The following is a 25,866-nucleotide window of genomic DNA, read 5'->3' as shown; positions in this document are numbered from 1 at the left end:
TAACTGTACAAAAATAAATTAACTTTATTAAGTTACCATTTAAGTCTTTAGGTTGATTTGTTTACAAAAATATCAGTTTAAAATACATTATTGAAAGTATACAAAATAAATAGAAAACAGGGATGAAAGATGCTGGAGGCTTTATCATCATCTTTATCTGCTGCCCACTACTGTAGACAAAATTAGACATGTCATCAAAATTGCTGAAAGAGCAAAGTACCTAGAAAAGGTTGCTAACCTTTTCTACACAAGAAAAGTAGCTTCAAGTTCTGGACCAGTCACAAAAAAAATTCACTATCTGGAAACTAACCTCACTATAATATTAAATTACTACTATTAAGAACAACTCAAAAATTAGTAAATTTCAGGGAAATTTTATTACCATAAATGTTAATTTTAATAATTCCATTAATGTTACTAATCATAACACTTACTAATATTAACCTAGATTTTGTGGTGCCAGGGACTAAATCCAAGGCTTCACCCATGTAAGAAAAGAGCTCTACTGCTGAGCTACACCCCTGCTCAATATTTTATTTTTGGGAAAGCAAAATAGTTATTTCAAGAAGTTAAATTTATGTATGGTGTGTGTGTGGGAGAGAGAGGGGGAGAGGAGAAGAGGGGGATGGGAGAGAGAGGGAGAGAAAGAGAGAGGGGGGGATGGGAGGGAGAGGGGGAGAGAGAGGGGGATGGGAGGGAGAGAGGGAGAGAGAGGTATTAGGGAACATGAGGGAAAAAGGCTGAAAGTAAACATCTCAGGAAGGTGAAATGTGGGGCAAATCTTCAAGCTGAAGAATGTACCAACAATATTTTAAAGTCAAAATTCTTATTTTAAATATCTGATGGTTAATCAAATATCCTAAGCCATGAGGAAGGTGCTAAAGCAATAAGTTAAAAAGTGTGAATTTAATAACTTAAACATGATGTGGTTAATATACATACTGTATTTTAACTGACCTATTTCAGGAAAGGTGATTATTAAAAAGTATAAATTTACAGTTTCAACTCTCCTCAGAAGAGTGATATCAGTTTTGAGCAATACTAATGACACTGTCACTGTAGATATATCACTGCTAATGTATTACTCTAAATTATTCTTAACTGAGTTTTATGTATATAAGGTTTCATTATTTCAAGAGCAAATTATCAACAGTTAATAAATAAGAGTTAGACTTAAATGCTTTTGATTTCTAAAGCAAATAAAACATTTTCTTAAAGTAAACAGACAAGGTTTCAAGCAGTTGACCAGTTTCTTCTTCCCTTTATGTGTGATGAACTTCGTGAAGCATTAATTCCCGAGGTATATTTGTTTCTGGACCATATAGCTTACAAGCTCTTCTTTCAAAGGCAGCCACCATTTTCTTTACAACTTCATCAAAAAACAACGTGGAAAGCTGAGAGTGTAGAAGGGAGCGAAATTCGAAAGAAATCTGTAGAAAAATGTTAGTAATTATTTTAGGAAGACTTACTTTTACTAACTCTCCACATTGTGAAACGAGTGTATTGGCTCATAATGCTATGCTGTACTGGTATACATATGTTGAGATTTCTGGCACCTACCAGAAGAGGGAGTCTTATTTCTTGCAATAAGCACTTTGGGCATAATAAATTCAAGTAAACAAGGTCAATGACTCTCATTTCAAGTTAAGAGTCTTTTTACTAAGAAATTGGAAGCAAAGAAAAAGAGGAAAAGATAACTGGAAGAAAAGCTTTGCAGAATGTTTATCATCAGTTTTTAATTTTTTTGGTTTTGGGGCCATACAAGGCAGTGCTTGGGGTTTACTTCTGGCTATGTGCTCAGGGATCACTCTTGGTAGGGTTTGGGGGACCATATGAGATACCTGGGATCAAATCCTAGTAAACTCTGTACAAGGCAAGCACCTTACCCACTGAACTACTGCTCCAGCCCCTGTCAGCTTTTTAATGTACCCATTTTAGATCTATTATATTTTTGAAATTAAAATGAGAAAATGATCCTGATGATGGAAGTAGCACATGAGACATAACAGCAGAAAGAGATTACATGTCCTTGCACACATACATGTATTTTAAAGCAGATAATCATTCATAACTCAAAAGTACCCTTTGCCTATTCAAGATATAATTCAAGAATGATTAGAAAACAGTACAGGGATCAGGGGGCACTTGCCTTGCATATAGCTGACCCTGGTTTGATCCCTGGAATCACATATGATCCCTCAGTTCTGGCAGAAGTGACCTCTGAGCAGAAAGCCAGGAGTAAAGCCTGAGCACCATTAAGTAAGACCCCCAAACCATCCCCCCTAAGAAAAATAGCATTTTAAACATCAAATATTAATAAATTTTGGGGGGATGTGTCAAGGATCAAACTCAGGGTCTACAGATACACATTATTATTATTATTATTATTATTATTATTTTGCTTTTTGGTTCACACCCAGCGATGCTCAGGGGTTACTCCTGGCTTTGCACTCAGGAATTACTCCTGGCGGTGCTTGGGGGACCATATGGGATGCCGGGGATCGAACCCGGGTCAGCGACGTGCAAGGCAAACACCCTACCCGCTGTGCTATCGCTCCGGCCCCGATACATATTATATTTTCTGCCACTCAGTTACATCTACAATTCCCATAGTCTTTTAAAAAAAATGTAGGATAACATTGGTTTGTCCTGCCTTACCACAGGGAGCTTAGGTTTATTGGTTTACACCCATCACAGTGCTCCCGAGGCACTCCCATTCCTCTGTTTATCTGTAACCTCTTTCTTTGTGCTCTGCTTCCCCAACTGGTCAATCACCTTAATCTGCTAATCTGAACTTTGTTAATTTGTAAATATCGTTTTTCTCTTCTCCTTAGCATAGTTACTTTAGAGCAATGTCCTTTTTGTATACATACAGGAAGACAGTGCTATGCTTTTCTAACTTGGGAGTTAACTGACTCCAAATAATATTCACTCCGGGGCATCTGTTTTCTCTCGATTTAAGCCTCAGATGCCCTTAACTTCCTAGCACCCCAAAAGCAGGGTCCCGACGAGGGACTTGATGGGACCCAGGGCAAGCGGTGAGCTACTCTGGCATCGAAATGGGTCAGGCCAAAGCGCCATAATACTTAACTATAAGAGCATGGTCATGGACAAATTCTGTCATGATCCAAAAAGTAACAACTGGATTAGGGCTCTGCTAGGATTAGGAAAAACTAATCTGGCCTGAGCACTGTAATCTGGGATGTCCAGATTGACAGTGGGATGTCCCCAGGAGAGCCACCCTATAAACTTAATGTATCTCATATTGTGTCCATACAAAATGACTATTATAAAGAAGTAGAATTAACATGAATGTTTAAATGGTTATTGGACTAAGGATAGGAGAAATGCACCCCTAAATGGCATTTCCCCCTTAGGCGGATGACCGTGCTGGATGAGATTTTGTCCTAGAAGCAGCTTCCCCTAAGAGAAGGACTTTACATCTGTTGTTGGTATAACCACACTTATGTGTAATTGCTACCCCAACCCCTCATGATTTTGAGTGATAACTAAGGCTGTAAGAGTGGGCTCGAGAGGGGCTGGAGTGATAGCATAGCGGGTAGGGCATTTGCCTTACACGAGGCCGACCCGGGTTCAAATCCCAGCATCCCATATGGTCCTCTGAGCACCACCAGGAGTAATTCCTGAGTGCAGAGCCAGGAGTAACCCCTGTGCATCGCCAGGTGTGACCCAAAAACCAAAAAAAAAAAAAAAAGAGTGGGCTCGAGAGGAGGAATACAGGAGGAATTATGAGTGGGTGAGACTGAAGGAGACAAGGTTGGAATAAACTGCAACTGATCACCAACCAGCCTGGCGGCCCTGTTCCCTCTTTCCTGCTAATGTTGGTGGCAGCTGCAGACCAGGGTGGGGAAGTGGCTCATGGCCACTGTACACACATGGTGGGGAGAGAGCCCACGCCACACACATTTATCTTGTGGTTACACACTTCTTAATCTGAAATTGTTTTCAAAGATGGACATCGAGTGACAGTACACCTGGTAGAGTGCTAGCTTTGCACAGAGCTGACCAAGGTTTAATCCCTGGCATTCCATATCATCCCCAGGAGAGATCCCAAAGCACAGAGCCAGGAGTAATCCCTGAGCATCTCCAAGTGTTGCCCCAAAACAAAAAAGTTAAAACCATCTAGTTTAACCCTTGCTAGTCTCTCCGAGCTCTGACTCTCTGTCCTGGTTTCTCTAGTCTCTCACCCCTCCAAACCTTGGAGCAACCGCACCCAGGTCTGGTAGCACAATCAACATATGAAAGCCCTTCCTGATTTCCTGCAGCCAGGAGATCTGCTCAAGGGTGAAATACCAGCTAGAGTGTGTATCTCTTTTCCTTAGTCCAACAGTCATTTAAGCATTCATCTTAGTTCTATTCCTTAATAATATTAGTTATTTTGTATGGACACAGTAAGGGATACATTAAGCTTATAGGGAGGCTCTACTGGGGACATCTCACTATAGATCCCAGACACTTTAGCAGGGTTCTTGTCCAGTTGTGTCTCTTTGGATCAGAATTTGTCCATGACCATGCCTTAACTTATAGTTAAGTACTATGGAGCTTGGCCTGTCCTGTTTCGATGACAGAGCAGCTTACAGCTTGCCCTGGGTCCATCCAGTCCTTTAGTCAGGATGCTGCTTGTGGGGTGCTAGTGAGGGCAAGTGAGACTTAAGTCGAGTAAATATGACAGATACCCAGGAGTAAATATTACCTGGAGTCAATTAACTCTACAAAAGCACAGCATTAACTGTCTTCCCTATCTATACAAAAAGAACATTGCTCTAAAGTAAGCTATACAGAAGACATAAGTGAAAAAAAAAAAGCAATATTTTACTTAAAAATACAAAATCCAGAATCCTTAGAATGATCTGACCTTACAATTTACAGGGTCTGATTTGGGGATAATGGTGATTCACAGATGGGGAAGCAGAGCACAGAGGAGAGGTTAAAGATAAACACAGAGAAATGGGAGCGCCTTGGGAGCACTGTGATGGGTGTAATCCAATAAACCTAAGCTCCTTGTGACAGAGGAGAAAGCACAAATTAATGTTATCCTACAAAAAAGTTGCAAAAATTGGAGTTCAAGTGGTAGAATACATGTCTAACATGTGGAAGGCCCAGGGTTCAATCCCTAGCACCGCATGGCCTTGAGCACTGCCAGGTGTGGCCAGGATCCCTGAATGCTGCAGCTATATCCTCCAGAACGAGAGAAAAAAAAGATTTCTAGGCCAGAGAAACAGTTGGTAGGGCATTTGCCATGCACACAACCAATCTGAGTTCAATCACCAGCCTTCCATATGGTTCCCTGAGCCTGCCAAGATGATCCCTGAGCACAGACCAGGAGTTAAGCCCTAAGCACTGCCAGTGTGAGACCCCAAATCTAAAAAAAATAAGGTTGCAAAAATATTATTTTTTTTAGATAATTAAACACAATAATAGTAACAAAAGACTTGTAGATTTTATGCAGCCAAGATTTTCTTCATCTTGACTCAGATGACAGCTGTTCAATAAAACCTTTCCTGCTTCAGGTAGCCTTAACAACTTTTCTTTTTTTAAAAAAAATATTTTTTAATTGAATTACTGTGATAGACCCTTAATACAACATATTTTTTTTATATATCATCCACATTTCCATTTTAATATCTCATTAAATTCTTAGTACAGCAGGTAGGGCATTTGCCTTGCACACAGCCGACCCAAGTTTGATTCCTTTGTCCGTCTCGGAGAGCCTGGCAAGCTACCGAGAGTATCCCACCTGCACAGCAGAGCCTGGCAAGCTACCCGTAGTGTATTTGATATGCCAAAAATAGTAACAAGTCTCACAATGGAGACGTTACTGGTGCCTGCTCAAGCAAATCAATGAACAATGGACAACAATGCTACAGCGCTACTATTAAAATAAAATTAAAGGACAGAGTGAATTTGGCGGGGAGGTTTCTTACTCCTGGCTCTGCACTCAGGAATGACTCCTGGAGGGCTTGGGGACCAAACAGCTGGGGTGCTGAGGATCAAAACTGTCAAAACTGGGTTGGCCACATACAAATCAAATGCTGTACTATCGTGGGACTGGAGCGATAGCACAGCGGGTAGGGCGTTTGCCTTGCACGCGGCCAACCCGGGTTCAATTCCCAGCATCCCACATGATCCCCTGAGCACCGCCAGGGGTAATTCCTGAGTAAAAAGCCAGGAGTAACCCCTGTGTATCGCCAAAAAGAAAAAAAAAAAAAGCTGTACTATCGTTTCAGCTCCAACTATAGATAATATAGATAATGTTTGTACCAACAAACCAAGGGTTTTCTAATGTTATTCTAATTGTAGGGGTATTATTCAGTGGCACAGACTGAACCAGGGGCTTTTACCTGAAAGCATGCACTCTAGTACTTTGAGTTGTCTCCTGCCCCACCAAATCAAGTTTTATTAGGGACTTACTGAAAAATCCAAGGTACAAGTTCTCGGGTAACTGGGAAGACCTGGACTGAAACGCCAAACTGTCTCCAAGTGATTGAAAAGTCTCCCATCAGTACAAGATGCCTAAAACAAAATGAAAAAAATAAAAACCATGATTAAAAAACAAAAAAAGCCCAAAACAACAACAACAAAAAACAGGGGTAAATAGCATTTAGTATAGTCTAAGAATAACTTCTCTGAAAAGTAGTTGTTACTTTTTGGGTTTGAGGATACACATGGCGATACTCAGGGCTTACCCCTGCTCTGCTCTCAGGATCCTTCCTGGCAGGGCTTAGTGAACCATAGAGAGTGCTGAGGATTTTAACCTGGGGGGAGCTTACTGTAAGGCAAGCATCTCTTACTGTAAGGCAAGGTACTATCTCTATGGCCTCTGGCCATCTAATTTTTATTTTTGGGGTCACATTGAGTGTTCAGGGGCCCCCTCTCAGGGTGATGCTTGGGAAACCATGTGATGCCAAAGACAATTGGGATCATGCAAGAAAACCACCTTAAATCCTGGTGCACTCACTCTCTCTCTGTGGGCCTCATTTACTAATTATTTTCTATTTTTATTTTTTATTTTTTATTTTTTTTGCTTTTTGGGTCACACCTGGCGATGCACAGGGGTTACTCCTGGCTCTGCACTCAGGAATGACTCCTAGCGGTGCTCAGGGGACCATATGGGATGCTGGGAATCGAACCCGGGTCGGCCGCGTGCAAGGCAAACGCCCTACCCGCTGTGCTATTGCTCCAGCCCCTACTAATTATTTTTTAAAGTACCACATTTAAGAATTAAAAAAAATGGGTATTAGTTATGGAATGCTGCCTTTATGTACTTTTTTCTGTGTAAATCTTCCAGACAAAGGTGAGATGGTAAACACCTCATGCAACAGTACCTGGCCTTTCAGTTCCTAGTCTTTGCAGGACTTTGTTTCCCACATTTATATATTTTTCTCATCTTCGCTCAAATTTTCCCTGCCCTCGCTTAAAAATATATATAAACATATATATATAGACATATATATGTTGTGGGTGTATTAAAACTAATTTTTCTCCAGTATTTTGATAATTTTTTTTTAAAAAGTCCAAAAACCAATAGTACAAGATCAAATTATTTCTTTTGTGTTTTGCTTTCTGGGCCACATCCACCAGTGCTCAGGAATGAGCACTGGTTCTGCACTCAGGGATCACTCCTAATTAGGCTTGGCATAACCATATTGGGTGATGGGGATAAAACGCAGGTCAGTCAAGTGCAGGCCTGAGCCCTACCCATTGTACATCTCTCCGACCCCCAGTTTATTACCTTTCCTTTTTTTGGCGGGGGCAGTGGGAGGGCACACCTCACAGTGCTCAGGGGTTTACTCCTGGCTCTGAGCTCAGAGATCACTCTTGGCAGGGCTCAGGGGACCATACAGGGTGCCGGGGATTGGACTCAGGACTGCAGTGTGCCAAGCCAGCACTCTACCTGCTGTACTATCACTTCAATCTCTTTCCTTCCTCCTTCTATAAGCCTACGGAAATCTGCCTTTGGTTTTTTTGTTTTTTGGGATCACATCCATCAGTGCTTGGGAGTTGCCCCGAGGTAGTCGGGTGACCCAGTGGTGCCAGGGAGCGCGTTCAGAGCTCCTGCATGCAAAGCATGTGCTCCAGCCCACTGAGCATCTCTGGCCACCTTATTCACTTTTAAGTGGTTGCTGGGGATTCAAACTGAAGCCTCAGCCATGGAAAGCTTGTGCTCTACGACCGAGCAACATTGCAACTATCTTAGGGAAATTCCTCAAAGCTATTATACCTTAACCTGTCTAGTACAATAGACTGGAGGACTGGAGCGATATTGGGTAGGGCATTTGCCTTGCACGCGGTTGACCTGGGATCGATTCCTCCATCCCTCTCAGAGAGCCCAGCAAGCTACCGAGAGTATCCTGCCTGCACGGCAGAGCCTGGCAAGCTGCCTGTGGCATACTGGATATGCTAAAACAGTAACAAGTCTCACAATGGAGACATTACTGGTGCCCACTCGCGCAAATAGATGAATGGGATGACAGTACTACAGTATTGAGAACTATTTTATTAAGAAAAATAAAAAACAAATTACCTTTACCAAATGTGGTTTCACCAAGGTCACTACAGATGTATAGCGCTCCAATACAGGTGGAAATCCAATTTCTAATTGTGTTTTGCAGTATCCAGGTCTCTTTGATATTATATCTGATTTTTTACACCAAGGTACGAAATGCTTGTAATCTTCCATTCCTGATACTACATCATACATTTCCTGCATAGAGTATCTTAAAAATATATATATATGTTGTTAATTAAATCTAGTTACACAGCTTATACATACTTTATATATGTTAACACTTATGTATAGGAAGTAAATCATTTGGTACATATATTGAATAATGCTCTGGGAGAAATTACTTCAAACCAACACAGAAACTAAGGGGAAGGTAAATATACCTATATGACAGAACAAACTATTTGGTAGTCTACAAGTTAAATCTCACTTCAAACTAATTTTTTTGGGTTTTGGGCTACACCCAAAGGTGCTCAGGGCCTACTCCTGGCTCTGTGCTCAGACACTGCTCCTGGAGGGGCTTGAGGAACCCTATAGGGTGCCGGGAATCAAAGCAGGGTCAGAAACATCCAAGACAAGTATCCTGCCCTCTGTCCTATCTCTCGGCCCTCAAATTTCAGTGGCCAGATCTAAAAATAAAAATTTGGGGAGAAAAAAACTGGAAGCAACCTAAATGTCTGCCTGCAACAGAGACATTAAGAAAATACAGGGGACTGGAGAGATACTACAGTGGGTAGGGGGCTTGCCTTGCATACAGCTGACCCAAAATCCCACAAGGTCTCCCCGCAAAACCAGCAGGAATAATTCGTGAGCTAGGAGAAAGCCCTGAGCACCACTAGGTATGGTCCCAAAACCATAAAACAGAAGTTGCATAAATGAACAAAAGAATCAGGGGATGTGGCTCAGTGGTACCCAGCATTGACCCCAACACCACACACAAACACAAAATCTAAATAACAGGATCAACATCTGGGCCAGAGAGATAGTATAGGAGGTGAGGCACTTGCGTTCCATGTGGCTTCGACCTTGGCTCAAATCCCTGGTACCTCATATGGTCCCCTGAGAACTGTAAGGGGTCATCCTGCTCGTAGAGCCAGGAAAGCCCCAGTGCACCACAGGATGTGGGCAAGTCCCTCCGAAAAAGAAAAATTAGGGGAGGTGGGGGTGTAAAGAGACCATTATCAAATACATAAAGAGTTTATTGTTATGTTACAGAAAACAAAAATACCACAAATCAGAAAGGACATTCAATTCTATTAAGAGAAACATATCTATTTCCCCAGTATTAAACATTTAGTATCTGTATTTTCCTGAAAATAATTATGTTAGCAGAATCTTTATTATGAAAAAAGTATTTTTTAAAGTCCTGGAAAAATACAGCTTAACAGGGGGCTGGAGAGATAGCACAGCGGGTAGGGCGTTTGCCTTGCACGCGGCCGACCCGGGTTCAAATCCCAGCATCCCATATGGTCCCCTGAGCACCGCCAGGGATAATTCCTGAGTGCAGAGCCAGGAGTAACCCCTGTGCATCGCCAGGTATGACCCAAAAAGCAAAAAAAAAAAAAAAAAAAAAAAAAAAAAAATACAGCTTAACAGTTGTTAAATAAGGGGCTGAAGTGATAATACAATTGGTAGGGTGTCTGCCATGCTTGGCATCCCATGTGGTCCCCTGAGCACTGCCAGGAGTTAATTCCTGAGTGCAGAGCCACTGGGTGTGGCCCCCAAACAAACTATTGTTAAATCAGAGAAAAGAATAGGGAAAGGGACCAGGAAGAGCATAAAGGGGAAGAATAATACATCTTACATGTACAGGGCCCCTAGTTTGAACCCAATACTGTAAAGTCCTGAGCATCACTGGGCTAAAGCAACTGCACCAAAAGGGCCTGAGTACTGACATGTCAGGCCCTCACAGGCAGGCCAACACCACACAGAGTGGCTCCCTCAAGCTCTGTTGGAAAACTCCCTTCCCCCCCAAAAAAATAAGCATGGGCAAGACTAACTCTTCAGTATCTACTTCTTCACTGTAAAGTTTTTACAGAAACATGTAACAATTTTGTAATCAGAAAAAGAAAATAATAAATGATTTAAATTGATTTGCTCCCATCTGTCCCCTGATGCTGCTGTGGTGGTGATGGGGGCTGGACTGGTGTTTACACAACTAGTCATTGAGCCTGTCAGGGTTGCACACACGCCAGCTGCAGTGTTTGCACATGAGCTCATCAGGGGTTGCACTGTGCACTTCAGAAGTGCATCACTTCCGAATATTCTAGTTGCAGTGGTCACTGGGTGGCATTTCTGGCCCCAGTCCTTGTGAACTTGAGCTGAGGCTGCTTGATGGGAGTCAGTCACCTCAACGGTGGCGCTCAGCAAAACCTCGCCATGTGCAGGAGCTGACTCCTGGACTCAGCCGCAATGCTGGGGTTCCCAGGCAGCAGTCACCACATCACACCCGGCATATGTGAGTGGCAATGGACACCATATCTGCAACCTTACACCTGCACGGCCGGCACTCATTGCCAAAGTGCCACTCTAGAGTCCTCAATATGCTAGTTTAAAAACACAAAGAAAGAAATTTTGTCATTCTTTTTTGTCAGCCAGCACACTATTCTGACAACCCAATCCTTAATGAGAAAATGGAAAACAAAATATTTAGACCAATATCATCTATCAGTAAAGAGGCAAAAATACAAAGTAAAACATCAGGAATACATTGTAAAGAATGCAAGAGGCCAGGGATCCTCCTGTGACAGCTTACGCCTTGCAAATAGGGAGAGGAGAGGAAAAATACTGGCTATCAGCATTATTCTGAAATTATTAAATCAAAACACGAACTGTAAGGCATGTGTATATTTCATATATATACACACACATATATAAACACACACACACACACACACACATATATATATATATACATACATACACAGTAAAAATTCGGCGGAATTGTCAATTGGCAGCTAATATAACCATCATTAAGAAAAGAATCAATCCATAAACTTCTTGTTGTAAAAGATAGTTTGTGAGTTGAGAGACAGTATACAGAGGTTAAGATGCTTGTTCAGCCCCCTTCCAATCACTGGTACCACATGGAGTCACTCGAGCACAGAGCCAGGAGTAGCCCAATATTGCCAAATGTGACCCCCAAAACAAAAGCCAAAATAAAATAAAATGTAGGCTATTCTAAAATATATTTTAAAATGTTTATTTTTTCTATACCAACAACAGCATGATAGAAAACAGCAGAATAGGAATGCAAAATACTAGAGACCGGAGTGACAGTATATTGCGTAGGGTGCTTGTTTTTTAGCTGGCTGACCCAGATTTGATCCCTGGCACCCATTATGGACCTTGGAGCCCTGCCAGGTGTGATCCTTAAGTGCAGAGCCTGGAGTAAGCTATGAGCACCTCCAGGTATGGCCCAAATGCCAAAACACCTATGGGGTCCAAGAGACAGTACAGTGCATAGGCTGTTTGCCTCGCACACAGTGGACTTGGGTTAGATCCCTGGCAAGTCATATGGCTCTCCAAGCAAAATACCTAGAAATAATTTCATTTTTTGCATGACAAGCATGCATTCAGCCTGGTGAGCTATCTCTGTCTGACCCTACATAAATTGCCATCAGACAGAGACAGCTTGGTTCCCCCTGAGAACCCAGCCAGGACTAGCCCTCAGTCACTGCAGCCAAGCCCGAATTTGACTCTAATACGTAATAAGCAATGTTGCCTTGGATAGATTTCTTATCCTATTAAGTTCATTTTCTTCAACTATAATTTAAAAATATCTGCTAAGGGATTCTTTTGAAGGTTACATGAAAAAATTTCACACCATACATGACGTTTAAGAAGCACTTAATCAGGGGGCTGGCGTGATAGCACAGCGGGTAGGGCGTTTGCCTTGCACGCAGCCGACGATTCCCAGCATCCCATATGGTCCCCTGAGCACCGCCAGGGGTGATTCCTGAGTGCAGAGCCAGGAGTAACCTCTGAGCATCGCCAGGTGTGACCCAAAAAGCAAAAAAATAATAATAATAATAAAAAGAAGCACTTAATCAGGGTTGAGGAGCTAACTCAATGAATTAAAGGAATGTTTTGTTGCTGGAGCTCTTGGCTTAAACAATCCTGATCTCATCCTGGCCCCCAAAGGCCTGTTGTGGCCAAAAAACAAAAACAAAAAGAACAATTAATTCAGCATGAGAAAGAAGGAGAAATAAGTACACAGGGTGGGAAAAATAAGCTTTAGTGACATGACGTTTAATTCACATGGTCTTTCTGATCTTATTACTTCATCTCAGGTCCCTCATTACATTAAAATAGGAATAATACCTCATTCACACAGCTGTAAGAACTTAAAAAGCACCCAAAGTGCCTGTTCAATGGCAGGTATATCATAAAAGGAAGCAATTATTGGTGATTCAAAAATGCAGCAGGGTATTTTAATATTTAATTTCTTTCTTTCTTTTTTTTTTTTTTTTTGCTTTTTGGGTCACACCTGGCGATGCACAGGGGTTACTCCTGGCTCTGCACTCAGGAATTACCCCTGGCCGTGCTCAGGGGACCATATGGGATGCTGGGATTTGAACCCGGGTCGGCCGCGTGCAAGGCAAACGCCCTACCCGCTGTGCTATCTCTCAAGCCCCAATATTTAATTTCTTATCCTTTACATATGATGCTTGTCTTTTCAACAGATTCTAGCTGTGGCAAGGACAGATATTTAACGAAAGCTTTGTTCCTGCTTCAGAAGATGCTCCTATAGGAAAGTAGCGCCTCCACAGGGACTACTACTGAGGTGCCCCAATTTTGCATGGGTCACATGACCACTTACCATGTGACCATACAATATCTGGGAGAATGTAAAGTGTACTACAGTTCAAAATCAAGTGTATGCCTAGGTTCAATCCATGGTACATTGCCCCCCACTAAAATTCCAAAACAACACAGGGCAGATACCTTTTCTGGGGGAAAAAGAGCTCTCCAGGGGTGTTTGGACTACACCAAGGCAATACGCAGTGAAGCAGGAGACAGGAAGTCATAAAATACTGGGGACAGAACAAAAAAAAGGCTTGTATGCCAAACAAGCAACCAACTTGATTTTGATCCCTGAGCACAGAGCCTGGGATCTGAGTCACTGCCAGGTGTGGCCTAAAAACAACAAAAAATCAAAAAACAGAAAACCAAAACCAAAACCACATACCACTAACCAAACAAAACAGTTGCTTAAGACTATCTTTGTCTTTAAAAATGTTTACATTTGGGGCTGGAGCAATAGTACAGTGGGTAGGGCATTTGCCTTGCACGCAGTGGGTAGGGTATTTGCCTTGCACGCAGCTGACCCGGGTTCAATTCCCAGCATCCAATATGGTCCCCTGAGCACCACCAGGAGTAATTCCTGAGTGCAAAGCCAGGAGTAACCTCTGAGCATCGCTGGGTGTGACCCAAAAAGTCAAAAAAAAAAAAAAGTTTACATTCTCCCTAAGGACAGGGATTTGATCCCTGGCATCCCATTTGATCTCCTGACCACCTCCAGGAGTAATTTCAGACTGCAGAGACAAGAGTAACCCATGATCTTCCCCAGTGTGGCTCAAACACAAAACAAAGTAAGACAAAAACATTATAAAAATCACTAGTTGGATGGAGCCTGGGTTCGTGAATCATGTATCTGGAATACCCATTTAACTTCAGGAAGAAATAAAGGTTTGGGTTTTATCTCTGTAGTTTCCAGTATGACTTTTTTTTAAATTTTTTATTGAATCACCATGTGGAAAGTTACAAAGGTTCCAGTATGACTTTAATTAACGTTAGTGACTAGCTTACAATAAAAACAGATTTGTGAGAATCATCATGGGGAAAAAATTAGTAAAATTTATGAAATGCAGTTTTGTAAGAATTCATGTAATACCTACTGACCTGTCCGGAAATAAGAGAAACTGATGTTGTTTTGCCAAAGTATAGCTTCTCTATTCTCTGCTACAAATACCCCTCAATCAGAGCCAATCCTAGGTCATTGTCTACCTGCAAATAAAAATAAAGCTACACTCACTACTGGGGGGGCTAGAGATAACAGTACAGCAGGGTAAGCCTTGCAGCAGCCACCCTCGCGCAATTCCTGGCACCACATATGATGGTCGAGTCCTACCAGGAGTGATTCCTGAGTGCAGAGTCAGGAGTAAGCCCAGAGAACAGGTGTGGCCCCAAAACCAATAAATAAATAAATTCTGTCGATGGCCATTTAAGGGCTACAATGACAGAATTTAGCAGAACATATTCACTTTCACTTTCTTCCCGTTGCTCATCGATTTGCTCTAGTGGGCACCAGTAACGTCTCCTTTTTCCTTTTTTTTTTTTTTTGAGACTTATTACTGTTTTTGGCATAGCTTGCCAGGCTCTGCCGTGCGGGCAAGATACTCTCGGTAGCTTGCTGGGCTCTCTGAGAGGGGCGGAGGAATCAAACCCGGGTTGGCCGAGTGCAAGGAAAATACCCTACCGCTGTGGTATCACTCCAGCCCAAATGTTTGCCATCACTCAATCCAATGGTAGAAATCTCACTATGCCTATATGCACCAATTTACATATAAACGTATGAGGCAGTAACATAAACATCTATATGTTTTGTATTAGTTTATTAGTATCTATAAAAAAGGATAGCAAATAAAAATGCAGGTACTAAATAGTTGAATTATTTCTTCTGCATATCAAGGTTTAAATCTACCCCTTAGAGCTATCACATAATTATACTTACTCAACAAATATAAAATAAGGATTAGGAAAGACCAACTAGAAAAATCAGAATTTATCTCTAAGATAATCCAGAAAAAAACATAAGTGATACACTATAGAAAATTGTTAAGGTACTCTTTTAGTAGAACTACTATTAAATTATATACAAACCCAATAATCCTCCTCTCTGAATATTCTTTTCTTTTGTTTATTAGTGGTGCAGCAATTCTGAAGAAATTTCTTGCATATATATCCTTTGGCAAAATTGAGGTATGTAGAGGAAAAGTTCTGCTCATCAGTATACAACAGGAAGCTAAGTATCTAAAAAGACAAAAATTACTAGATGTAGAGTGACACTGAAATTTAAGAGGAAATATAATCCATAAATAGTAAGTAAGTATCACATTCTAAAAGGCTTTTTAATTAGACTACTCCTGAAAAAAATACACAAACACAAACATAGACAAAGAAAAGTAAAAAAATCTGATTACAATTATGGTTTGAAGCTTATAACACAAAAGGCATGTTTATCATAATGATGATTTTCAGTCTGTTAAATATGAACCTACTTTTCTTGGGAAAGGAAGACAGTTTGGGCAACAGCTGGCCAACACCTGGCAACACCTGGCCATGTTGAGGGCTTGCTCCTGACTCTGAGCTCAGTGCTCACTCCTGGCAGGCTTGGAGGACCACATGGGGTATAGAGAGATTGAACCTGTGCTGGCTGCATGCAAGGCAAGTGCCCTACATGCTGTACTATTGCTTCGGTCCTGAAACTACGTATTTTTATCGTAAGTGTGCCTTTCATCAACTATAACTTTTCTTTTTTCTTTTGGGTCACATTTGGCAGAGCTCAGGAATCACTTTTGTCAGGGTTTGAGGGACTGTATGGGGCTGCAGGGATTAAAACCCAGTACTTTACATACAGCAAGCGCCCTACCTGTTGGGTTCTCTCCAGCCCCTATCTACTCAGGTTATCTTCTGAACTGGCTCCAGAGAGGTTCCTTAATTATTTTGTGTTTGGGCCACACCCAGTGACATTCAGTTGTTACTCCTGGCTCTGCACTCAGGAATTACTCCTGGCCATGCTCTGGGAACTGTACAGGAGGCCAGGAATTGAACCCATGATGGCCAAGTGCAAGGCAAGAGCCCTCCCCACTGTTCTATCATTCTGGCCCATTAATTCTTGATCTTCTCTAACAAAATTTAAAATAAGGTCTCATCCTGAGAATGAAATTTGGTGGGCCTGTCAGAACTGTTGCTATTCTTTATCTTCTCCATTTCAGTGAAGATGTGTAAAAATATCAGAATCTCCTGCCCCCCGCACCAGGCTGTTTTTACCAGGGTCCCCTTGGAGGGGGGCGGGTTGAGTTTCCCTCTCAACCTCAAGCAGAGCCCCGGCAGCCGAAAACCTCCAGAACTCAGCTGTAGCCATGCTCAAGGCTCCACACGCTCAGATGAGCCTCACACATGAAGGAACAAACAGATATGCAAGACCTATGGCTGAGATCTCCAAGCCTGCTCGGATGAGGACTGGGCCTCCTCCACCCAGATCCTCCATTTTCCAGTAGCTTGGCAGTCACACCTACAAACTGCCCCTGGTGCCATGTAATCTCATCAACAGCCAAGATCCAGAGACTATAAAACAAAGTTCTCGGAAGAGAGTGATGCAGAATCTCACACAGCAGAGCTTGGCAAGCTGTGCGTGGCATATTCGATATGTCAAAAACAGTAACGATAATGGGCCTCATTCCCTGACCCTGAACACGATAGGGACAAATAGACACATTACTGGCACCCGCTCGAGCAAATCAATGAACAATGGGACTACAGTGATACAATTACACAGTGATATGTAAAAATATATGGCCAGAGCTGGAGGGGACAGAGACTTACGTGTTGAGCACACTCTGCATGCAGGCTTCTGCCTGCCAGTGTTGAGAACATCAGTGGTTCCAGGGACTGAACCAGGCTCAGCCGTGTGCAAAGCAAGCTACTTAGCTCCTATACTCTTTGTGTTCCTCAAGTTCCTATCCTGAAAAGTTTTAGCTATTTCCTCCACTTTTTTGTTGTTTTGGGGTCACACCCAGAGATAACTCAGGGCTTACTCTTGGTTCTGTGCTCAGGAATCACTCCCAGGGGACCATATGGAATGTTGAGGATCGAACCTGGGGCTGCTGAGTGCAAGGCAAGCACCCTAGTCACTGTACTATCGCTCCAACCCCATGGCATTTTTTTTTTTTTTTAGTATTAGTGAATCACCGTGAGGGTACAGTTACAGATTTACCCATTTTCGTGCTTGTGTTTCCATCATACAATGTTCGAGAACCCATCCCTCCACCAGTGCCCATTCTCCACCACCAATGAACCCTGTATCCCTCCCACCCCCCAATTCCACCCCCCCCCACCCCACCCCGCCTCTGTGACAGGGCATTCCCTTTTGTTCTCTCTCTCCTTTGGGGTGTTGTGGTTTGCAATAGGGGTACTGAGTGGCCATCGTGTTCAATCTATAGTCTACTTTCAGCACGCATCTCCCTTCCTGAGCAGGTGCTCCAACCACATTTTACTTGGTATTCCCTTCTCTATCTGAGCTAAATGGCACTTTTTTTTCTTTTTGGGTCACACCTGGCAATGCACAGGGGTTACTCCTGGTTCTGCACTCAGAAATTACTCTTGACAGTACTCAGGGGACCATATGGGATGCTGGGAATAGAACCCAGGTCGGCCGCATGCAAGGCAAACGGCCTACCCGCTGTCCTACTGCTCCAGCCCCAAAATGGCACTTTTTAAAAAAGACATCTTGTTATCTCTAATTAGAAATCAACCATGTAACAAACACTGCATACAGATATCAATAATTTTCTGATAAATCATATCCTGAAAGACAACTTGTTTGAGATAAAATACTATATAAAGAAAAATAAGACCTTTACTTTGAAATAGGTAAATAGGGGCTGGAATGATGCTACAGCAGGCAGAATGATTGCCTTGCATACCGCTAACCTGGGTTTGATCCCCGACATTCCACATGGTCCCAAGCACCACCAAGAGTAATTCCTGAATGCAGAAGCCAAGAGTAACCCCTGAGCATTCCTGGCAATGGCCCCAAGACAAATCCCAAAACCAAAAACAAAAATTAAGGTAAAATTATCACTATCACTGTATCACTGTCATCCCGTTGCTCATCAATTTGCTTGAGCAGGCACCAGTAATGTCTCCATCGTGAGACTTGTTGTTACTGTTTTGGGCATAACGAATACGCCATGGGTAGCTTGCCAGGCTCTGCCGTGTGGGTGAGATACTCTCAGTAGCCTTCGGGGCTCTCCAAAAGGGGTAGAGGAACTGAACCCAGGTTGGCCACGTGCAAGGAAAATGCCCCACCCGCTGTGCCAAGGTAAAATTATAAAAAGAAAAAAAGAAATAGATAAGCTGGTGCAGGGTTGATTAGTAAGCTTACTTTTTCTGTTATAATTCTGAATTTATGGGAACAAAGCACACTTGGTGGTGCTCAGACTACTCCTGGCTCTCCTCAGGAGGGATCCTTGGCAGTGTTGGGCAACCATATGTAGTACAAGAGATTTGAATCAGGGTCAGCTAAGTGCATCGGCCTCCCTTACCTCTTGCATTACCTCCAGTTCCATGATTCTAAATTTTGCCACAGATTCATGGGTTGTTTTCTTCCACTGTTGTACACAACCCATTAAAAAAAAACTTATATTCAAGTTTTTTACCTTTGGCAATGCCAGGAATAGAAGAGAGAGAGCCTTATATATGCAAGGCATGCACTCTCTAACAGTGTAAAGGGAAACTGCTGTTCACAGGAAGATAAATTTTCCCGGTCAGTTTGCATACTATTTTGGAGGGGGGTGAGGAGGGTGGGGAAATGGTTAAAGGAGCTTCTGATGATCATTCCCAACCATGCTCGAGGAACCTTAAGGTACTAGAGAAGACCCTTGGACCTCCTGCAAGCAGAACAAATCCAGTTCTTTGAGCTATCTCCCCATCCCCTGCATGTTATACTGTATATGTACTAAATGAAGGGACCAGGAGATAACTCAAAGGCTTAATGTATATTTGCATGCAGGAATGGGTAGTGGGGCGGGGGGAGGGGGGGAAGTGTCTTCTCTGGCACCGTATGGGGTAGAAGCAATACCTCAGGAGCACCTGGCATGATCCCTCAAAATAAATTAAATAAAAAATTCCCTAGTTTCCAGACATTATCAGTAATCAGTAACGTCTTTTCTGTTTGCTTCTGGGCCACACCCAGCTGTGTTCAGGGTTCCCATCTAACTATATACTCAGGGATCACTCCTGGTGATCTCAGGGCATCATTTGTGGTGCCAGGGACTGAATTTTGGTCAGCTTCCTGCAAATAAAGTGCATTATACCTGTACTATATCTCTTGTCCTCATTAATAATGCCCTGAAATGCAATATGGGTATTCATATATATATACAATTAAGCCATAAAACAAATACTACATTAAATAAGGAACCCCTTTTTTGCCACTACTCTTCCAATACTATCTTAAATATTCTATCATGATAAAGAGCAGTCTGTTAACACTTCATACGGGGAATGAATTCATAAACTCCCTCCCTCTTTATTACTATAAAGCGTATATTCACCTTGAAACTCAAGTTTTCAGTTGTGAAAAGATTTTTTATATATAGTTACAAGCAACAGGTACATTTACTTGCAAACCAACATTTTACAACAAAAAAGAGAGATTTAGAGTATGCTGGGGCATATTCTGCTAGAAGTTACTTAAAAATTATTTCCAGAACGGGGCTGGAGAGATAGTACAGCAGGTAGGGCATTTGCCTTGCATGCGGCTGACCCGGGTTCAATTGCCAGCATCCCATATGGTCCCCTGAGCACCGCCAGGAGTAATTCCTGAGTGCAGAGCCAGGAAGAACCCCTGTACAACGCCAGGTGTGACCCAAAAAGCAAAAACAAAACAAAACAAAAAAATTATTTCCAGGAGTCGTAAAATGTTGCTACCATATATTACGGATAAAAATAGTGAACACTATTAAATATTATTCAGTCTAAAATATTAATCTGCCAATATTTTGGACAAACTTGTTTGAACTAAAATATTTTAGTCCAAACAATATGTCTAAAAGAATGTGGAGTTGGCTGGTTGTCGATTTTTTTAATCCACTGAATCTTAATGTCTTGGAATCCAGCGACAATTGTGCTTTATTTCTTCTTCCGTAATACTGACAAATGAATTAATTTAATCGCCAGCTATAACATTCGAACTTAAGTGACATTTTAAGTGAAAAGCAACTTGGAGTACAGAATCCAAGTTTCTAACTGCGTCTCCATCACCACCCACCAAAAAGGAACCAACTAGAAAAACCAAAGGCAGAGCTGTAGTTCAAGGTTACAGGACTTATAAGTTTCAGAGAGCAGTTAAAACAAACAAACAAACAAAGTCCAATAAGTGGGCTAATATAGTTTTGCAAGTATCAAAGGGCGGAGAGGCGAAGACCTCCAGCAAAAACCGGGAAAGATTATCTGGCGATCCTGATCCGAATTAAATTAGGGAGATCACCCCTAGGTCACCAGCTCCACAGGCCAGCAGCCTACCACCGCAGCAGGCTGTTGACACTTTGGGACCCAAGCAGCAGGTCCGGAGGGGAGGAGACCGGAAGTGCCCGCGTTTGCAGTCGCCGAGAAGTAGCATCCGCGGCTGTCAACAGCGCTCTGCCCTGGCCTCACGGCTCTCGCGAGGTCGCGGAAACAGAACAGACGCGGAAGCAGAGACAGAGTTAAGGGTCCAGCGGCACGGAAGGATGCGCGCCGCGCCCGCGTCCCCCCAAAGCCCCACACCGAAGCCCCTTTTCCCTTCCACACTCAGAAAGTCCAGGCGCATCCAGTCAGCCCCGCCTGAATTCAGATCTCCTCCAACCCTTCCACTTGGCCGAAGCAAGCTACCCACCATAGGTCATCGCGATGACGCCCCCCGCCCCGCCTCCGTCGTTTATTACCTGACATTTCGCGCAGGTCTCTGTGCCGTGGCTAGTACTCCGGTCACTGCTGCCGACTTCAGAGAACACCCCGACACAACCTTTCTCAGGGTCCGCTGACCGGCTTGAGCTGCCATTGCGGCTTCACAAGAAGCCGGTCACCGCCAGCCCCCGGACCGAGCCAACGGCGCCGCCCTCCTCCGGACATGCCGGGCAGCCCGGCTCCCGCGTCTTCCAGCCAATCGGCGGGTCCCCGGAGCCTTTAGCCACGCCCCCTCACGCCGCCAGGCTGACTTACGCACCCACTGCCGCAGACAGACTGGAAAGGTTAGCGTCACCCCCTCGACCAATCAGAGGAGCGCACGGTAGCCCGTGCCCCGCCCCTTCCCTGGTCGGCTCCTGCTTCCCGCCGCGCCCTGGCGCCTTACGTAAGACTCACGGTGACCGCTCGCCCCCACCTCCCGCTCTGGGTCTCGCTTGGGATTCGCCGTTCTCTTCCAGCTGTTTCCGGTCGTGAGGCCCCACACGTGAGCACCGCCCCGGGGTGGGAGGAAGCCCGCGTTTCTAGGTGTTAATTATGTAACTTCCCGAACCGGTGCGCGGGCCTCCCTGGCTGTCAAGTGAGGCCGTTGAGCCTTCTTGCTGTCAGTGCTTGTCTAGGACCGCACCTCCTGTGCTTAACCCAGAGGCTTACTGGAAGGGCTCAGGAGCCGGTGCCCCAAGCCAAGGCCCGCTGGCTCCAAGACTTGGGCTACTAAAAGAGTTTATCAGGAGGGTGAGACGGTTTAGGCAGAGCAAATTCAGTTTGTTGAGGGTACAGTGGTCAGACGGTCACAGTGGAATACAGTTCCATCCAGCATTCTTAGAGGACTTGTTACCTGGGCTTCAGGCAGGAAACTTCTGCTTTCTATAGATTAGTCGAGCGAGGGGGCGGGCAGGAAACATGTCACCAATTTGGGGGAGGAAGTAAGTTGTGTATAAAATATTCTAAGCCAATCACATAAAAAGGATAAATATGTGTAATAATTTGGATCAACTATGAAATATTCTGAGCCAATCATTTAGAGAGAATAGAAAGCACATAAAATAACTAAAGCTTATCCCAGGGAGGGAGTAGTGTGGCGAATTTTACAAATTTGGGTTAGCAGAGGCATAGGATGTATGTCACGCTAGGCCAAACTGAGGCAGGAGTGCTCAGGCCAGTTCTAGGAACTATGGAGCAGAATGGAGCAATGGTGGGAAATCTAGAACTTCCTGGACACAGCTGATTTTCTTAACCAGGAGCATCTCAGCCTGCTGGGCGTTTGAAATGGGGACTAAAGCTCGGCATCTTTTTTAGGGGGCTTTTGCTAGAAAGGTTCACACATAAGGTTCTATCATTAGGGTAGACACTCAGTTCTACTGTCAGCTTTCTTCCAATGCAACCAAACATTTTATTGTTTTGTTTGTTTGGGGGCCACACCTGGTGGTCCGTAGGGCTTACTCCTGGCTCTGTGCTAAGGGAGTACTAGGGAGTGTTGGGGGGGGGGAAGAGGGACTGTATAGGGTGTTGGGGATCGAAAAGGGGTTGGCCATGTGCTAGGCAAAGCACCCTCCCCACTGTACTGTCACTGGGCTGGTGCAAATACCAATTAAAATGTTAATACAGGAGAGAACAAAAGGGAATGACCTGCAGCAGAGGCAGGGTGGGGTGGTGGGGGTTGGGATGGGGGTGGTGGGAGGGATACTGGGATCATTGGTGGAGGAGAATGGGCACTGGTGGAGGGATGTAAACCAAATACAAACATGAAAGTTCATAAGTTTGTAACTGTACCCCATGGTGATTCACTAATAAATTTTTTTAATTACTAATAAAAAAATATTGGTTATGGGCTGGAAACCACATCCAACATTTTAATTGGTATTGTGTGTAGTTTGCATTTCCCTTATTTGTCAAACTTGATGACTGCTTTGATTTATCCATTTCAGAGACCAGTTATTGAGTCCTGACACTTTCCTTGCACCTCCCCATCCTTATTTAACCTTTTCAAATTAGTTTTCTGTAAATCGTATTGAGATAATAGCGATATTATCTACTGCCTAAAGTTTTGTTTTCTGTCCTGGTGCCAGGGATCAAATCTAGGGATCAAATCATATCAAATCAAATATCAAATAATATTTTATTATCCTACTGCATAAAATTTTAAGTAGTAAATGAGATCATTGATCACATGTAATCAACAAATACTTATTGGGCACTTTACTCTTAGGGCACTACACTCTGAATAAGTGAACTAAAGTCTTTGCTATTATAGAACTTGTAATTCTAGGAGAGGATATCAATAAATAATACGTCAGATAATCTGCTGTAGATCATAATAAAGAGGGGTTGGAGAGAAATGGCAGGAAGGCACTTGTACTTTGTATGCAGGAGTTCAGGTTTAGATCCCAGCACCACTGGGCACACCCCCTAGCATAGAGCAAGGAGTAGCTTCTCAACACTATGTGTGTGGTTTAAATTTTAAAAAAGAAAGAAATGAGTAAAGATGAGGAGAGATTGGGAAGGGTAAAGTGGGCTGCAGTATACAGGGTGGTTGGTGGTACAGGGAAGATGGTACTAAATAGAGACCTGAGTGAACTATAAATAATTGTGGGCAAAGGGCTGGAGCGATAGCACAGCGGGTAGGGCGTTTGCCTTGCACACAGCCGACCCGGGTTCAAATCCCAGCATCCCATATGGTCCCCTGAGCACCGCCAGGGGTGATTCCTGAGTGCATGAGCCAGGAGTGACCCCTGTGCATCGCCGGGTGTGACCCAAAAAGCAAAAAAAAAAAAAAAAAAATTGTGGGCAAAGCAAATGTCCTAAGCAGCAGCACTTTCGTTGTGTTTTATGAAGAGCAACAGCTTTGAGGCTGGAGCGATAGCACAACAGGTAGGGCGTTTGCCTTGCATGCAGCCAACCTGGGTTCGATTCCCAGCATCCCATATGGTCCCCTGAGCACCACCAGGAGTAATTCCTGAGTGCAGAGCCAGGACTAACCCCTGTGCATTGCCAGGTGTGACCCAAAAAGCAAAAAAAGAAAAAAAAAAAGCAACAGCTTTGGAGTACAGTGAATGAGAAAGACTTACCCTGATAAGTAATGAAGTTAGAGAAGGGGTGAGGGTATAGTTTAATTATACCTAAAAGGCATGGTAACAATTTTGGATTTTATTCTGTATGAGGAAACATCACTGGTGTTGACAGCAGAATAGTGAAATGGTGGAATGTATATTTACAGAAATATTCTAGGTGCTGTACATAAATATATGATTATTATTTTCTACTCCTGTTTTGTTCATTGTAGCCATCTCTTGCCAGATACTTTGTGGTATGAAGAAATGCACGGTGAGGATGGGAGCACTCCCAGTGATGCTCAGCTTGGCTGGGCCTGACATTCAGTGCTGGACTAGGGCTGGGACCACCAGGGCCATATCCCAGCAATGGGGAAAATACTGGCATTTACTTTTATATTTTTGTCTATTTTCTGGGCTACCCCCTGCGATCCTCAGGAGTTACTCCTAGCTCTGTACTCAGGAATTACTGCTGGTGGTGCTTGAGTTCAGATGGAATGCTGGCGATTAAACCTGGTTGGCCACATGCAAGGCAAGCGCCCGACCCACTGTACTACCCCTCCAGCCCCATGTTGGCATTTTATACTACTATCTCCTAAGCTCTATTTCAAACTATTTGTATTAAGGCCTTGGGTTCAATTCCAAACACTTAAGACAAACAAAAAAGTAAAGTATACCTTCTTTGATTGAATCAGGAACTGAGTTACAAGAGATTAGTACTATTTTTTTTTTTTTTTTTTTTTGCTTTTTGGGTCACACCTGGCGATGCACAGGGGTTAGTCCTGGCTCTGCACTCAGGAACCACTCCTGGTGGTGCTCAGCGGACCATATGGGATGCTGGGAATCAAACCCGGGTCGGCCCCGTGCAAGGCAAACGCCCTACCCGCTGTGCTATTGCTCCAGTCCCAGATTAGTACTATTTTATTTTTTTATTTTTATTTTATTTATTTATTTATTTTTTGCTTTTTAGGTCACACCTGGCGATGCACAGGAGTTTCTCCTGGCTCTGCACTCAGGAATTACCCCTGGCAGTACTCAGGGGACCATATGGGATGCTGGGAATCGTACCCGGGTCGGCCGCGTGCAAGGCAAACGTCCTTCCCGCTGTGCTATCATTCCAGCCCCAGAATTGTTTTTCTTTAGTAACTGGAACCAGTCTGGAAATGATTGTTATTTTAAAAAAAATGTTTTTTATTGGGCTATACTGGGTTATAGGCTTTAATCCTGGTTCAGTTCAGCCTACTGTACAATCTCTCTGGCCCCATATTTTGTTATTTGAAACAAAAAATTTAACATAGGAAGTTTAAATCTAAACAAGGATCAGAAAAGAAAAGACAGATGGAACACTGGAATAGAATGCAACAACCACCACCAGATACAGGTACCATCAGGTGTCCCCTTAACCACCTGGCTGGTTTGATGATTTGTTGAGAGGATTCAAAGTTGTACTCTTAGCAGTGATTTATTATAATGAAAGAGTATAAGGCAACATTAGCAAGGGAAAAGGAAAATGTGGAATGTCTGGGTGCAAACTAGGTACAAACTTTTAAGGCTTCT

General features: G+C 43.3%; 2 protein-coding genes across 5 annotated transcripts in view; one reads left to right on the top strand and one right to left on the bottom strand.

Moving 5' to 3' along the window:
* COQ10B (coenzyme Q10B) lies at positions 1 to 21,500 on the bottom strand. Its single transcript, XM_004601243.2, has 5 exons — positions 21,241 to 21,500; positions 15,413 to 15,562; positions 8,546 to 8,738; positions 6,433 to 6,534; positions 1 to 1,430 (listed from the first exon to the last, which is right to left on the bottom strand). The coding sequence occupies exons 1-5, from the start codon at positions 21,354 to 21,356 to the stop codon at positions 1,263 to 1,265; spliced, it is 729 nt and encodes a 242-aa protein (XP_004601300.1). The 5' UTR covers positions 21,357 to 21,500; the 3' UTR covers positions 1 to 1,262.
* Positions 21,501 to 21,615: 115 nt separating this feature from the next.
* The window catches only part of SF3B1 (splicing factor 3b subunit 1), a 57,810-nt gene continuing 53,559 nt past the window's right edge, over positions 21,616 to 25,866 (top strand). For all 4 annotated transcript variants that reach the window (XR_008627243.1, XR_008627244.1, XR_008627245.1 and 1 more), the window contains exon 1: positions 21,616 to 21,746. The gene's annotated coding sequence lies outside the window, so the exon portion shown is untranslated. The remainder of the gene's footprint in view (positions 21,747 to 25,866) is intronic.

Source organism: Sorex araneus, chromosome X, assembly GCF_027595985.1.
Source record: "Sorex araneus isolate mSorAra2 chromosome X, mSorAra2.pri, whole genome shotgun sequence".
NCBI classification, from domain to species: Eukaryota; Metazoa; Chordata; class Mammalia; order Eulipotyphla; family Soricidae; genus Sorex; species Sorex araneus.
The sequence above is the reverse complement of the archived record's forward strand: the minus strand, read 5'-3'. Positions and strand labels throughout refer to the sequence as shown.

Coding starts and splice junctions, on each gene's coding strand:
- COQ10B (XM_004601243.2), bottom strand. CDS start 21,356: ATGGCAGCTCAAGCCGGTCAGCGGACCCTGAGAAAGGTTGTGTCGGGG. Junction 15,563..21,240: donor AGACCTGCGCGAAATGTCAG/GTAATAAACGAC, acceptor TTGTCTTTTTAG/ATACTTAGCTTCCTGTTGTA. Junction 8,739..15,412: donor TCAGAGAGGAGGATTATTGG/GTTTGTATATAA, acceptor TATATTTTTAAG/ATACTCTATGCAGGAAATGT.